This window comes from Carcharodon carcharias, chromosome 8 (genome assembly GCF_017639515.1).
Source record: "Carcharodon carcharias isolate sCarCar2 chromosome 8, sCarCar2.pri, whole genome shotgun sequence".
NCBI classification, from domain to species: domain Eukaryota; kingdom Metazoa; phylum Chordata; class Chondrichthyes; order Lamniformes; family Lamnidae; genus Carcharodon; species Carcharodon carcharias.
The window spans coordinates 151,079,460-151,095,385 of record NC_054474.1 but is presented as its reverse complement, the minus strand read 5'-3'; the positions used below and the strand labels follow the sequence as shown (position 1 = coordinate 151,095,385).

At 47.7% G+C, this 15,926-nt stretch overlaps 1 protein-coding gene across 1 annotated transcript in view; it reads right to left on the bottom strand.

Moving 5' to 3' along the window:
* The window catches only part of lamc3 (laminin, gamma 3), a 94,933-nt gene that overhangs the window by 7,470 nt on the left and 71,537 nt on the right, over positions 1–15,926 (bottom strand). The window contains exons 15-25 of the mRNA XM_041192793.1: positions 15,516–15,669; positions 14,029–14,171; positions 12,987–13,165; positions 11,903–12,041; positions 10,681–10,883; positions 9,490–9,575; positions 6,218–6,352; positions 4,939–5,086; positions 2,467–2,613; positions 1,477–1,579; positions 48–250 (exon numbers count right to left, since the gene is read on the bottom strand). Coding sequence (XP_041048727.1) covers positions 48–250; positions 1,477–1,579; positions 2,467–2,613; positions 4,939–5,086; positions 6,218–6,352; positions 9,490–9,575; positions 10,681–10,883; positions 11,903–12,041; positions 12,987–13,165; positions 14,029–14,171; positions 15,516–15,669 — 1,640 coding nt within the window. The remainder of the gene's footprint in view (positions 1–47; positions 251–1,476; positions 1,580–2,466; positions 2,614–4,938; positions 5,087–6,217; positions 6,353–9,489; positions 9,576–10,680; positions 10,884–11,902; positions 12,042–12,986; positions 13,166–14,028; positions 14,172–15,515; positions 15,670–15,926) is intronic.

The following is a 15,926-nucleotide window of genomic DNA, read 5'->3' as shown; positions in this document are numbered from 1 at the left end:
GAAATGGGTTAAGCGCACTGGGAGGTCAAACATCATTCCCCCTTGACCTTTGCGCTGTCTCTGGTGAGCTGTGAGGCGCGGGCAGCTGTGGCGCTGCTGACGGTGGAACTCGATCCAGCAGCTCGCAACATCCGGCCAGCCTGCGCTGTCTTCCTTTTCGCCTCCACCAGCACCCGCTCTCTGATAGTCCCCATCCTCCGGAAAGTTCCTTTGCTTCTCATCTTCCTCGCTGAAAACAGTCTCTTATTGTCTGAAAAAACAATAATGGAAGCAAACACCAATAGTCGAGTTAAATTATGAGGACAGGTTGAAAAGACAAAACTTGTATTCCATCATGTATTGAGTGACTTAAACAAGTTGTTGAAGATGATTATAGAATTCAATAGTGTTGATAGAGAGAAACTATTTCCTCTGATGGGGGGAGTCCAGAACAAAGGGGCAGAACCTTCCGATTAAAATTAGCACTAGGCTGCTCAAGGGTGATATCAGGAAGCACTTCTTCACACAAAGCATAGTGGAAAATCTGGAACTCTCTCTCCCAAAAAGCTTTCAAGGCTGGGGATCAATTAAAAATTTCAAAACTGACATTGATAGCTCTTTTGTTCAGTAAGGAGATTAAGGGTTACAGAACCAAGACCAGGGAGGAGGAGGCAAGATGCAGCTCAGACATCATCTAGTTGAATGGTGGAACAGGATCGAGGGGCTGAATGGCCTCCTCCAGCTTCTCTGTAACCAGTCAGAGAGGAGACAAGTCACAACAAAGGGGTGTGGGGTAACATTAAGGCATTGAGCACACACACACACCACACCACACCACACACCACACCACACACATCCTACGATAGGTTAAAAACCAAGACAAAATAAGTTACTTAGAATGTCGTCATTTTTGTTTTTTGGAGAAACCACCTTGAGTGGAGTCGGTGCGAAGGAGGGGTTGAAGGGCAATGGGCTTTTGGGGTGTTGGGGAGGGGAGTAGTTGGGCATTCTCTAACACAGCTTAAGCTCAAGCCAAATGACAATGCCGGAATAAACGCAGCATTCCAGCACCCTAGGGTCACCAGCCTAATCCCAGCCTCTGCTCGGTTTTCCCATTTAACCCTGTGGTACTGAGCCCCACAAACAGAACATAAAGGGCCCAGGTTTAATCGTGGCCTATTCCTCACAGTGCCATTACATGAGTGCCTGTCTTCAACGACAACCACACCCCCCCCACACTCCTGCCATTGGTCACCCAACATGCCCATCACCACGGTGCCCCACCCTTACATTCACACCAATGGCTGCCTCACATGCCAATCCTTACAATGCCCCACCTCCAACATTCTCACCCTGACATGCCCATTCCCATGGTGCCACCCCCCGCATATCCATTCGTCCCAACAGTGCCTTGCCTTCCAATTGGAAAGTGAATTGACTCTGATCTGATTGGACAATTTCTCAAATGGGGCAGGGAGCAGCAACACCAGACTATACCTTCCAAGGTTTTCAACAAGGACATTCCCTCTTCCTTTATGCGTTTGGCTTGTTGGATTGATGCACTCGCTGTGGCCTGGGCAGATTTAACACGACTCAGGAGCTAAAAGAGGAGAAACAACAGAAGATAAGAAATAGGAGCAGGAGTAGGCCATTCAGCCCATTGAGCGTGCTCCACCATTTAATGACATCATGGCTGACCTGATTGTGGTCTTAACTCCACTCTCCTGCCTGCTCCCCAGCTATAACCCTTGATTCCCTTGTCAATCAAAAATCTGCCTAATTCAGCCTCGAATATATTGAATAACCCAGCCTCCACTGTTCCCTGGGATACAGAATTCTACAGACTAACAACCCTCAGAGAAGAAATTCTTCCTCATCTCCATCTTAAATGTGAAACCTCTTATTCTGAAACTGTGCCCCCTAGTTCTAGTCTCCCCCACAAGGGGAAAACATCCTCTCAGCATCCAGTCTGTCAAGTCCCCTCAGAATCTTTTATGTTTCAATAAGATCACCCCTCATTCTCCTAAACTGCAATGAGAATGGGCCCAACCTGCTCATAAGGCAACCTTTTCATAACAAGAATGTGAGGCTACAATAAATAAGATCAACTGCAGAAAAAATACTCTTCGCAGGAAAGGATGAAGCCTCTACCTCAGAGGAGATAATGAAGCTGCATTAACTGCTCCAATTGTTGTTGTGGGCCTCAATGGCTCCAGGATAAGAAAGGAAGAGAGAGAGGAACAAAGAAAAAGAGAAAGAGGAAAAGGAAAGTAAAGAGAAAGAACGAGTTGCATTTCTATAGTGGCTTTTACAGCCTCAGAATGTCCCAAACGTTTACAGCCAATGAAGTGCAGTCACAGTTACAATGTAGGGCAACAGTAGGATTTCCTGTCCATCACCGAGCATTAATCCAGCGGTATATTGCAAGGAGGGGGATACGGCCCCTGCTCTGGGCCTCATCATACACCTTCTCACACACCTCCTCACCTCCTCATATAACTCCTTGGTTTCCATTCCCATGTTCGCAGCCTTTACCCGAGGCTCCAACTCCAGAAGAAGTTTCTTGATTTCCTCTTCTTTGCTCTGAAGAGCACTCTCCAAATCCTCAAGCTCTGCGGTGAAATTATCCCAGCCCTTTTGGAGAGTCCAAGAGACGACAATCAATCAGAGGAAGGCTAGACTCAAGGGCCAAAGGGCCTCTTCTGCACTGTGTGATTCTGTGATTCTATTGGCTGATTTTGAGTCCAACGACACTAAAAGCAGGGTCTTGGGCTAACAAATGGACAGGTCACCACAGCAACAATAACTTGCATTTACATAACACCTTTAACATAATAAAATGTCCCAAGGTGCTTCACAGGAGCCTAAGTTAGGAAAGATTTGACACTTAGTCCACATAAGGAGACATTAGGACAGGCGACCAAAATCTTACTCAAAGAACAAGATAAGAACATAAGAAATAGAAACAGGAGTAGGCCATTCAGCCCCTCAAGCCTGCCCCGTCATTCAATAAGATCATGGCTGATCTGCCCCAGGCTTCAATTCCTCTTTCGTGCCAGTTCCTCATAACTTTCAACTCCCTGATATTTCAAAAATCTATCGACCTCCTCTTTAAATACTTTCAGTGATCCAGCCTCCACAACTCTCCGGAGTAGAGAATTCCAGACATTCACTACCCTTTGAGAGAAGAAATTCCTTCGCATTTCAGTTTTAAATGAGTGTACCCTTATTCTGTAACTATAACCCCTAGTTCGAGATTCACCCACTAGTGGAAACATTTTCTCAATATCAACCCCGTCAAGCCCCCTCAGAATCTTGTATGTTTCAATAAGATCACCTCTCATTCTTCTAAACTCCAATGAATAAAGGCCTAACCTGTTTAGCTGTTCTTGATAAATCAATCCCTTCATCCCAGGAATCAGCCTAGTGAATCTCTTTTGAACTGCCTCCAATGCCAGTGTATCCTTTCTTAAATATGGGGACCAAAGATGTAGATTTAAGAGGAGGAAAGTGAGGTACAGAGACTGAGGGATGTAGGGAGGAAATTCCAGAGCTTAAGGCCAAGGCAGCTGAAGGCACAGCTGCCAATGGTGGGGCGATGGAAAGCAGGGATGCTCAAGAGGCTGGAATTGGAGGAGCGCAGAGATCTTGGGAGGGTTGAGGAGATTACAGACATAGGAAGGAGGGCAGCCAATGAGGAATTTGAAAACAGGGATGAGAATTTTTGAATCAAGATGTTGTTAGACCAGGAGCCAGTGTAGGTCAGCAAGCACAGAGATGATAGGGGAATGGGACTTAGTGCGGGTTAGGATACAGGCAGCAGAGTTTTGGATGACCTCAAGTTTAAGGAGGATACAATGTGGCAAGTCAGACTGCCAAGAGTTTCATATAATCTAAACTTGCAGAGCCACTGAGTGGGGAAATAGGACTGACTGGATTGCTCTACAGAGAGCCAACATGTGCCGTAATGATTCTATGACTACTGGGATGGCTAAAGGCCAGACAACTAGGAAATTAATAATTCACTGGTGCCCAATTTAGATGCTTTTAGAGCGTTGTCACTGTTAGAATGTAGGGAACGCAGCAAGCAATTTGTGCACTGCAAGATCCCATTGCTGTTTGTGGGATCATGAGCAGATCATCTGTTTTTCGCTGTTGGTTGGGGGTTGGTTAGCTCAGTTGGCTGGACAGCTGGTCTGTGGTGCAGAGTGACGCCATCAGTGCGGGTTCAATTCCTGTACCGGCTAAGGTTATCCATGAAGGCGCCCCTCTCTCAACCTCGCCCCTTGCCTGAGGTGTGGTGACCCTCAGGTTACACTCACCACCAGTCGTCACCAACTAATGAGAGAGCAGCATATGGACCTCTGGGACTACGACAACTTTCATTTCAAATACTGCCCAGAGCAGCATAGATAACTCCCCTGCTCTTCAGTATTGTGTCATGGGATCTTTCACATCCACCTGAAAGGGGCTATCATCTTATCTGAAAGATGGCACCTCCAACAGTGCAGCACTCCTTCCCTCAGTACTGCACTGGGACTGTTGCTTCAATAAGAAGATTCTGGAGGGGCTTTGAAGCACAACCTTCTGACTCCAAGGTGGGAGTGCTACCTACTGAGCCACAACTGACAGCTCTCCAGACATCACACTCTGTACCAACCATCAACGTATCATAATCGAAGATCGTCTGAAGATGAAGAAAGCCTAATTAAAGGGAAAGGAGAAAAAAAGTCATTTCCTATTGTTTCTTCTCTAAACCTGCAGATACCCTGGCCTATCCCACAAGAGGTGCTGCCAGTGTAGAGGAAGTGCCAACAGTGACTGCAATTGGCCTCACAGTGTACAAAAAGGAAGCAAAGGGACAGGTCAGTGTCAGTAACCATGATCCAAATCCAAGACCAGACTGGAGTATTGTCACGGGAGGTCTGCCAGTGTGAATAAAAGGGGCTACGCACAAACCTCAGGCTCCAGTTTTGTGTGGTTTTGAAGCAGAGTGATACCCGCCCCTTGAGCTTGTTGAATGGAGGTGTACAGCCTCTTCACTTCCTTCAACACCTCCTCCACCTCCTCCGCCAGCTCCTCCATTTTACTTTGTATCATCTGTAGTCTGTAAAAGAAAAAAAAAGAGGCCCACCAGGAAAAAAACTTGCATTTCTATAGCACCTTTCACCACCTCAAGACATCCCAACGTCCTTTTCAGCCAGTGAGTTACTTTTTGAGGTGTAGCCTCTATTTTAATGTAGGAAATACAGCAACCGATTTGTGCACAGCAAGCTCCCACTAACGGAAATGAGATAATAACCTGATCATCTGTTTTAGGTATTGGTTCAGGGGTAGGAACAGGAGGAGGCCATTCAGCCCCTCATGTCAGTGCCGCTATTCAATTAGATCATGACTGTTCTGAACCAGAACTCTATGTGTCCACCTTGGGAGCTTTTACGCAACCCAAGAGGCTTCAACTTAACGTCTCATCTGAACGATGGCACCTCTGACAGTGCAGCACTCCCCTAGTACTGCACTGCGGTGCCAGCCCAGGCTGTGTGTTCAAGTGGGACTTGAACCAACCAGTTTCTGACTCAGAGGTAAGGGTGTTACACACTGAGCCATGACTGATACCTAAGGGAACAGAGAGACTTTCATTTATTAAGTGTCCTCATCAGGTTCTCACAAACATCCCAAAGCACATTATGGGCTGCATTACCTTTCAAGTGGAATCACTATTATTTTGTTGGGAATGGTTCGGTGAGTAACTCAATTTGTGTGTGGGGGTGGGGGTGCAAGAGTGGGTTTGTGCTGAGTTAGCAGTGGATTTATCCAACTGCGTTTCGGATTCGCGGACATGACGTCACCGCATCTGTGGCACGATGAAGTCACCTGCAGCCAAGTCTGATTCGTGTCGATTCTCAGATGGGGACTGAGAACCTTTTCATCGTGTCAGTGCCACGAAGGATTAGGTCACTCCTCTGATCCCCAGAGGAATGCGGGGATCTGAAACTTTTCTAATCCTGGCCTCTTGTAGATCACCCCCGCCCCCCGCCCCCCCCACCCCATTTCCAACGCTCCACCGCTGGTGGCCATGCCTTCAGCTGCCTGGGCCCCCAACCCCTGGAAGTCCCCCCACCTCTCCCCCCTGCTTAAGACGTTCTTTAAAATCCACGTCCTTCACCTCTTGGTCACCGCTCCCCATGCCTCTGTTGGCGGGGTGTCCACTTTTTGGGGGGGGTGGGGGCTTACTCACCGATCCTCAGCCTCCGTGATGTTGTCGGCTATGGAGTTGTCCTCGATGATGCCTGACAGGATGAAGTAACTCCGATTCGATGTGGCGAGGGCTTCTCTCACTATTGATTCGACCTCCATCGCGACTTTGGCCTGGCTGTACAACGAGAGAGAGGTGGGAGGGTAGTGAGAGAAAACAGGTGGACACAGGGCAGGAGGTCAGTGGTGAGTCAAACACATCAGGTTTTGGGTTGTGTTAACTTGAGTTATGTGGAGAGACTGGAGAAGCTGGAATTTCTCCACTTAGAGCAGAGAAGGTTAAGGAGAATGTTGATGGAAAGGCAAAATACTGCAGCTGAGTCTGTGATAGGGTGGTGAGCAGAGGAGAGAAACAACAAATGGTTACAAGGCCAAAGGGAGTGGTGATGGGACAAGTGAAGAAACAAAAGATATGTCGAGAGAAGGTGTGAATGGCAGAGATTTAATAGAGGTATTCAAAATAATGAGGGGTTTTGATAAAGTAAATTGAGAGAAAATGTTTCCAGTGGCAGGAGGGTCGGTAACTAGGGGGACATAGATTGAAGGTACTCAGCAAAACAACCGGTGGTGGTTTGGGGGGGGGGGAGGGGGGCAGTAGATGAGAATCTTTTTGTGCATTGAGTTGTTGTGATCTGGAATGTGCTGCCTGAAAGGGTGGTGGAAGCAGATTCAATAGGAACTTTCAAAGGAGAATCACATAAATACTGCAAAAGGGAAAATTTCCAGGGCTGGGGACAGAGAAAGGGGAATTGGACTAAGTGAATAGCTCTTTCAAAGAGCCAGCACAGGCACTATGGACTGAATGGCCTCTTTCTGTGCTGTATCAATCTACGATGTTAAAAAGGTCAATACTGAGCTGAAATATAGTGAATTAAACCCGCCACTTTATAAACCACTGGAGCAACCACCACAGCTGGAATACTCTGTACGGTTCTGGTTGCCTCAGTATAGAGAGGATATCACAGTTATTGAAAGGATACAGAACAAATCAAACAGAATGCTTGAGGGGATTGGTTTGTGAGGAGCAGTTGTGTAAATTGGACACCGTTGTTTGGTGGTACAGAACTTAAGAGTTTTGCTGAGAAAAGAGACATGTCGAAGTTTTTTGTCTTTTACTCATCAGAACACTTCACAAGAATCCCAATATAAAGGGGAAAACATACAGTATAAATTGTTCTTTTCCCCCTTACACTGGTATTCTTGCAAAGTGTCCTGACGAGTGCACGACAAAAAGCTTCGACATGTCCCTTTTTTCAGCAATAAATTGGACACATTCCCATTGGGTAAGAGAAAGTTGAGAGGTGATCGGTTTGCTGTGTTGAGGGTTCAAAGGGAATGGAATAATGTCGAGATGACCAACTGTTTCACCTTGTCCAGAACCCGAGGTCACAGCCTGAGCTTGAAGGCAAGAGAATTTAAAACTAATCAGGGGAAGCAATATTTCAGTGCAGGAGTGGAACTGGCTCCCTTGGAAGGTGGTTGGAGCAGTTAGTATTGATTCATTTAATACAAGTGATCATGCAGAAAATAGCATTTCGGGATCCAGTATAAGTAATCTGAGTGTAGCGTGGGTCAGGAGAAATCAGTGACTTTGGACCAGTGGTTCCCAGAGCTCGCCACCACTGGCATTTTCCTCACCTCATGTCTGGGTCTGTTGTCGACTCATTGATAGAGATGGATCACTGCGATTAGTCAACAACTCCCTTATCATTGGATCATGGGAAGACCGGGATGGTGGAAGGTGAACCAGATGAAGCTCTGTCTAAGTCCAGCACCCTTTCTGCTCCTGTTGACGCCAACAATGACCGTCAGGGAAGGGGACTCTGATCTCTCCGGTCTTTCCCACACACAGTGATGATCCATCACCTTGGACATCCCCAGATGTCATGTGATTCCTTGGCCGAGGCAAAAAAAAAACACCCAGGACAATTTGCGAAGAAAAATGGAAAATTTCACTCTGACCCCCATTTTAATGATCAAAACTAGTCCCTGTTCAATGTTATTGAAAATATCTCTTTACTGCAAATCGAGCTCCAACCCAGTCAGAAGCAGACCAGCTCGAACACATTAACACTGTCCAAAGCACAAAATCACTTGCAGTAAATGTTCGACTGCAGTCCCTGGAGTATGGGTGTTAAACCTAGACAGGGAACGTGTGATATGTACTCCAATACCGCACAGTGACTGAGGGGCAGAAGGGGTCAACCTTACAATTACTGCCTGCAATGTTAAAACAAACAACTGACACTTCTGATAGAATACTGTAAAATAAACTTCAGACGTGTTACTTATTAAGATTCTCACCTAAATAACCCCAAAATCGGGTCTTAATTAAAAGGTAAGTCTTGTATTTAGTGCTTTGCACAACCACTGGGTGTCCCAAATCACTTTACTGCCAATGAAGTACTTTTTGAAGTGTAGTCATTGTTGTAATGTAAGAGAGGTGGCAGCCAATTTACACACAGCAAGCTCCCACAAACGGTAATGTGATAATGACTAGATAATCTGCTTTTATGATGATGATTGAGGGATAACTACTTGCCAAGACACCGGGGAGAACACCTCCAATCTTCCACGAAATGATGTTTAGGGATCTTTTACCAGTTGTGCTCATCTGGCGATGTTCAACCCTCTGTGTATACCAGGCACATTTGCACTATAAGTAGTGAACAGTTCAAATGGCAACAATGCAACCATGACTGTGGTCTTAAATAAATATGCCTGTAATTCCAGTGCTGGCCACTTAGTGGCACCCCAAGCACTGCTTTGAAAGTCCCCTGTTGCTGCCTAGATTTCCTTTAGAACAAGGGCACCCAAAATTGGCCTCAGTGCCCGGAGTTCAGGAGTGGACATTCAGGGATGGAAGGGGTTCCTGGTAACACCTTCTGGGAAACACAGCTGTGCAAATACCCCAGGGTGGGGGGCAGAGTTTGATTTCTATCGACTGGTGTCAGATTGGCAATGAAGATCTCCCGGCTTCATATCCGCTATCTTGACCAAGTGGTCTCCATAATGGGCACAATGCTAGGCTCTCAGCAGGTGGTAATCTGTCCCTAAGTGAAGATGGGGTTGAGGTTTAGGTTAAATCTCCAGGGAAGCTATTTCCTCTGGTGGGGGAATGAGGGAGCTGCAAAAGTGGGCCTCTTCCTTTTGCATTATAATTTGAACACAGCACAGCACTAACTGTGTCTATAATGAAACCTGTTGTTACACAGAGCAGCAGCTCAGATCGAGCCAAACTTCCCAAGCGTTTACCTTTCTGCGAGAGTGCGGGACTCCTGAACCAACCTCGTCCAGTTCCGGGATTCATCAGTGGGAGGGTTACGGATCAACCACGGTATCTATTTAACCAGAAGTAAATATTATCACAGCACTGTTAACACCGGGCCTGACATATCAGTGCCGGAGATGCTGCTGGGGAGGATTGCAGAGACAGATTTAATTTCTCGCTATCTGTCACCGAGCAACAGTCTCCGAGTCACAGACCCAGAGAGACACGAATTTACCAGTCTGACACTCTTTGATGTGATATTATTTTGAAACAATGAACAGCAGAAGAACGAAGTCACTCCGCACAGGAAAAAGGAATTAGTCCCTAGAATCGCTGGTCTGTGTCACTTTAGCTATATCGATTCAGGGCCACTGTGCCCTTCAAAGCTTTCTTGTTGTGTGCAGCTTGTCCATCTGAACGTGTGGTCCCTTTCCATGGCCACACATGCACCATATCTTCATGAGCAGCTGGTGTGATACCTCCCATGTGTGCAGTTTACATGGAACATTGGTCAAGGCAGCAGTAAAGGAGTTAGAGTCTTCAGATGCACAGGGAAAGGAGGCAGCAGATAAGGATTCTCCTCTTGCACACTAGTGTGTGTGTGTGTGTGTGTGTGTGCATGCATGCGAGTGCGGATATGTATGTGCATGTCAGTCTGTGTCTGGACTTTGTGTGTATGTGTCTATGTATGGCAGCATGAGTGACTGTGCTCTGTATAAATGCACGAGTGCGAGATGGAGGAGTGAGTGAGAGATAGAGGATGAATGAGAGGGGGAGGGGTGAAAAGGGGAGGAATGCGAGGGGGGAATGAAAGAGGGAGGGAGGTTGAGGGACAAGTAGGGGGGGGACAAGCAGAGGGAGGGGGGATGAAGAGAGGGAGTAAAGGCACATAATTCATATGGAAAAGACTTAGGTTTGTCTGTGAAGCCTCCTGTAGTTGAATGGCCTGTCCAGGCATGCGTATGAAGAGCAGCCACATGGGGCTGAGATCCTGGAGCGCAGCTGGCCCCATGGGTTTGAACAGGAACAACAGCCCAGAGAGAAAATAAAATTAACACCACTTTTAAATCTTTTATCAACATATCAAACAGCAAAGCACAGTTTTGTGAATGGGAGATGCAGTGGCCGAGTCAGGATAAACCTGGCTCCAAGGCCTGCTAATTGGTGAACTGTACCGTACTGTCCAAGACCTCCCTGGCTGCCTCCAGCTCCCTGTGCGTGCTGTGCACAATCAGCTTGCTGATGGACACTATGTGACAGTGTTTCTCCTCGTTCCCCTCACAGTCCAGGCTTCGACTGACATTGCTCAGTTTCTGTTCGATTCTGTCCAGAGTGATCTCCAGTTCACCCACAAGCTGCACAAACTGACCCTGGGGACCTGCAAATAAAGTAGCCCCTCCATTACTAACACTCAGTCCAGGCAGCCACCCTCACTCCCCTCATTCATTCAGTATTTAAATAACATCTTTAACGTAGTGAAACATCCCGAGTGAAACTTCACAGGGGCCATTATCAAAATTCATTTGCCACTGAGCCACATAAAGTATCAGGGTGGATGACGAAAAGATTAGGCAAAGAGTTGGGTTTCAAAGAGTCTTAAAGGAAGAGAGAGGTGGAGAGGTTTAGAAAGGGAATGTCAGAGCCCAGGGAACTGAAGGCACGGCCACCAATAGTGGAGTAATTAAAATTGGGGATGATCAAGAGGTGGGGATTGTCGGAGTTTAGATACCTCAGAGCGTTCTGGGGCTCGAGAAGGTGCCAGAGATAGGGAGGTGCGAAGCCAGGGAGGGGTTTAAACAAACATAAGGATGAATGTTTTAATGAGAATGGGCAAAGCCATTATTTATTGCCCATCCCTAATTGCCCTTGAGAAGGTGGTGGTGAGCTGCCTTCTTGAACCGCTGCAGTCTCTGTTGTGTAGGTGCATCCACAGTGCTGTTAGGGAGGGAGTTCCAGGATTTTGGTCCAGCAAGAGCGAAGAAACAGCGACATATTTCCAAGTCAGAATGGTGTGTGACTTGAGGGGGGAGCTTCCAGATGGTGGTGTTCCCGTCTGTCTGCTGCTCTTGTCTTTCTAGGTGGTAGAGATCACGGGTTTGGAAGGTGCTGTTGAAGAAGCCTTGGTGATTTGCTGCAGTGCAGCTGGTAGATAGTACACACTGTGCGTCGGTGGTGGAAGGGATGTCTGGCTCTCACTTACCCCCCACTCAGGTCCTCACTCACCTCCGACCCCCAACCCCGCCAAGGCCCTCATTCACCCCCCCCCCACATCCTCACTCATCTCCCCGCCAAGGCCCTCACTTACCTCACAGCCCCCCCCCACCACCAGGCCCTCACTCACCCCCTCCAATAGCTCCTCACTCACCCCCCACCCTCCCCACAAAGGCCTTCGCTTACCCTGCATTGACTGGGCCTCCATGTCTCTGATGGCCTCCTGCAGGTGATTGGAGTAAAGCTCATACAACTGCTCAGGGTGCCTGTGGAATTTGTCCAGTTCCTCCTCCAGCTCCTTCATCCTCTGTTTCAGATGCTGCACCTGAGAAATGAGAGAGGGGAGAGTGTGAGGACACAGGGCAAGAGGAAACTCTAGCTCCTTGTTGCCCTCCCATCAAACACAAACAAGGGCCCTCGTCCCCCAAGAGTAAATTCCCCCAGATCCTTCCACATGGAGAGGCAGAGCAGAGCTGTCCCACCAGCATTCTGTCCCACAGATAAAGTCCAGAAAGGAAAGCCAGAGTGAAGCCTTCAGATGCTAGGCCTTTAAGGCCCAGGCTCCCTCTGTCCCTCCATGGGTTCTGGCCCTGACCTCAACCAAATCACTGGAACTGTGGGCACACATCCCACTGGGGTAGGTTTCAAGGAATGTCTTAAAAAGTGCAGTTAGGTAGAGAGGGGGAAAAGAGGTTTAGGGAGGGTATTCCAGAGCTTAGGGCCCAGGTAGCTACCAATGGTACAAAAGGCCAGAATTGGAGAAGATATCTCAGAGGGTTGTGGGGCTAGAGGGTACTGTAGAGATGGGGAGGGGTAAGGCCCTGGAGTGATTCGCAAAGAAGGATGTGAGTTTTAAAATCAAGGCGCTGCTTGACCGGGAGGCAGTGTAGGTCAGCGAGCACAGGGGGTGATGGCTGAAAGGGACCTGGCACAAGTAAGGACTTGGCACCAGAGTTTTGGATGATCGGATGATTACAGAGGGTGCAAAATAGGAAGCTTGTCAGGAAAATACTGGAATAGTCAAGTCAGGAGGTAACTAAATCGTCAATGAAAGATTCAGCAGCTGATGAGCTGAGTTACAACAGCCTGGGCTGTTCCCTACAGCATTGAGGCACACCCAGAGTGGATATCATATCAAGTAAATGGCCCAGAGCCAGTTAATGGGTGTGGGAAAACTCTCAGGTTTCATTATAGGCCTCAATAGGCCAAGAACCTCTTAATATCTGCAGAAGTTGTCCATCGCTACTGGAGTGGACAGGAAGTTCCTTACCTCATCTTGGACCAAACCATAGCAGATTGGACACAGTTGGCAGTGAAATGTTGAGACCTCGTTGTAATAGTTTTCCTGACACTGCTCACACCTCCTTCCCACAAAGCCCTTCTTACAGAGGCAGGAGCCATTCTCCTGGCACTGCATATCCACGGATCCCAGCGGAGAGCAGTCACAGGCTGCAGGGCAGGAGAAAGGAAAAAAGGGAAGCATTTAGCCAGTGGAAGATTCCATTCAAACACAGACCACAAGAGAGATCACACAATTAGCTGCGCTAATATAGCTCCCTCCCCCCAACAGACATCACTCACCCCCTCCTACAGTCTGTCATCAAAGTCACAAGCAGTGTCCATGTAGGTTTTCAGAACAAAAACCGAAAAACACACGCTGAAATTCTGAGATGAAACCTGAAAATGTTGCAGATGCTGAAATTCTGAGATGAAACCCGAAATTGTTGCAGATGCTGAAATTCTGAGATGAAAACCCGAAAATGTTGCAGAGGCCGAAATTCTGAGCTAAAACCCCAAAAATGCTGCAGATGCCGAAATTCTGAGATTTAAACTAAAAATGCAGGAAATTCTCAGCAGGTCAAACAGCCTCAGTGGAGAGAAAAAAACAGACGGTTAATGCTCTGACACAAGGTCTTCAAACTCAAAACATTAACTTTTCTTTCATCTCTCCAAAGACGGGATGCGTCAGTAACTGGTTTGCTTTTCTCAGGGAGGACGGTTTCGGGCTCAGTCCGAGTACTGCTCCACACGATGACCCTGGATTTCACCCCATCGTTGCTGCCTGTGCAAAGTTTGCTAATCATTGGGCAGAGGTAAAAGGGGTTATAACAGCCTGTGCCCACACTCGGCCCAATGAAATCAGCCATGGTCCTCCAGCTCCCAATCACTACGCAGTGAATCTCTGAATGTGGGGATCGGGCGCGATGCCCTACACAGTCAAACAGCCAGAAATCTCGGCTCGGTCCTTGTGATCCCGTGAGTAGCGGAAGGGAGAAGGTTAAATAAACTACACTGCAGGGCTTGCTCAGTACCTCGACAGCCCCTCTCAGAGAGGTCAAAGTAGCCCCGTTGGCATTTGTCACACGATCGCCCTTCAATGCCCGGCCGGCAGTTGCACTGCCCAGTCAGAGGTTGGCAGTAATTGTTCCGTGATCCCACAGGGTGGCAGGCACAGCTGGAATAAAAGCAGGAAAAGTAACAGAGGGAGGGAGATTGAATACAAACGCCAATAGAAAACTCAATCCAGCCCCACCACACTGACCAAGACAGTAACTGACACTCAATCCCACCCTCCTACTGACCCCCGAACCCATCCTGACCCTCAATCTCCCCCTCAGGCTGACCCTCAATACCCCCACGGCGGTTGGGAAGTTAATATCTTTGGACATCGGGTAAAGGAAAGCTCAGGCTTGTATATTCACCATGGTGAAATAATCTGCCAACGTTTGGCTGGGATTTGCTGGATGGTGTTACATTAATGCTGCTGGTGACCTACATAAAAGAGAAGTTTTAAATGCCTGTGGTCACAGGTGAAGGACGGTTACTATGGTGAAATATTGGACAGCACTGAGCATGAGTCTCCCATCAGGAGCAGGTGAGAGGACGGTAAACACTCCAGATAAGACAGAAGAACAAACACCAAAAACTTTGTCCAGGCTCGAGTTTCCCTCCCGGTTAAGTGATGGATCTGAGAGTGGGACTTTGCTGATTCTGCAAAGGGGAATCAAGTATTTAAAGTAGGCAAGTGTTGTTACAGCTGTACAGGGCCTCAGTGAGACCACATGTGGAGTATTGCGTACAGTTTTGGTCGCCTTACTTAAGAAAGAACACAATTACATTAGTGGCAGTTCAGAGAAGGTTCACTTGACAGATACCTGGGATGGAGGGGTTATCTTATGAGGACAGGTTGGACAGGCTGGATCTGTATCCATTGGAATAAAGAATAAGAGATGATCTGATTGAAACATATAAGGTCCTGAGGGGATTTGACAGGGCGGATGCTGAGCGGATGTTTCCTCTTGTGGGAGAGGCTAGAACTAGGGGACATGGTTTAAGACTGAGATGAGAAATCTTTTTCTCTCACAGGGTCATTAGTCTGTGGAATTCTCTTCCCCAGAGAGCAAAGGAGCCTGGGGCATTGAATATTTTTAATGTTGAGTTAGATAGATTCTTGACTAACAAGGGAGTCAAAGGGTATAGGGAGGTAGGCAGGAAAGTGGAGTTGAGATCGCAATCACATCAGCCATGATCTTATCGGAAGGCAGGGCTGAATGGCCTACTCCTGCTCCTAATTCTGGTGTTCTTTGGCCGGGTTTTTCACCCCTTGTCTCATCCACTATCCTGACCCCTCGACCGTCCTGTCCTGTTTGCTGCTATCAGCCTTCATAATCATTTCCCAGTGTAAAGCGGCCCCCAATACTGGATCTGGAGAGATGGTTCAATGGCTGCTGTGAGGACCAAACAATCTGTTTACCAAAGAGCAACTGGCCTCCCAGTGACAGTCCTTCCTATTGGTTACCTGAGGCACCCCACTGCGGGCTGCAGGTTATAGTAGCCCGGCTCACATTGGCTGCAATCTCGGCCATTCACGTGGGGCAGGCACTCACACTGGCCACTCCCAGGGTTGCAGGTCTGAACCTCATTGGTTGAACCAACTGGATCGCAGTTGCACGCTACAGAAAAAAAGGAAACACAAGACAGATGCAGGTCCAGTGACTCACAGCAATAAACAGAGTTATCACATCGAACTTACAGCAGAAAAGCAGGCCATTCAGCCCAACCGGTTGTTAATACTCCACTCGAGCCTCCTCCCACCCCCTCCTTTCTCTCTCCCTCAGGTGTTTATCCAGTTTCCCCTTAAACATTTCTATACTATTTATCTCAACCATTCCCTTTGGCAGCAAGTTCCACGTTCTCACCAACGTCTTTT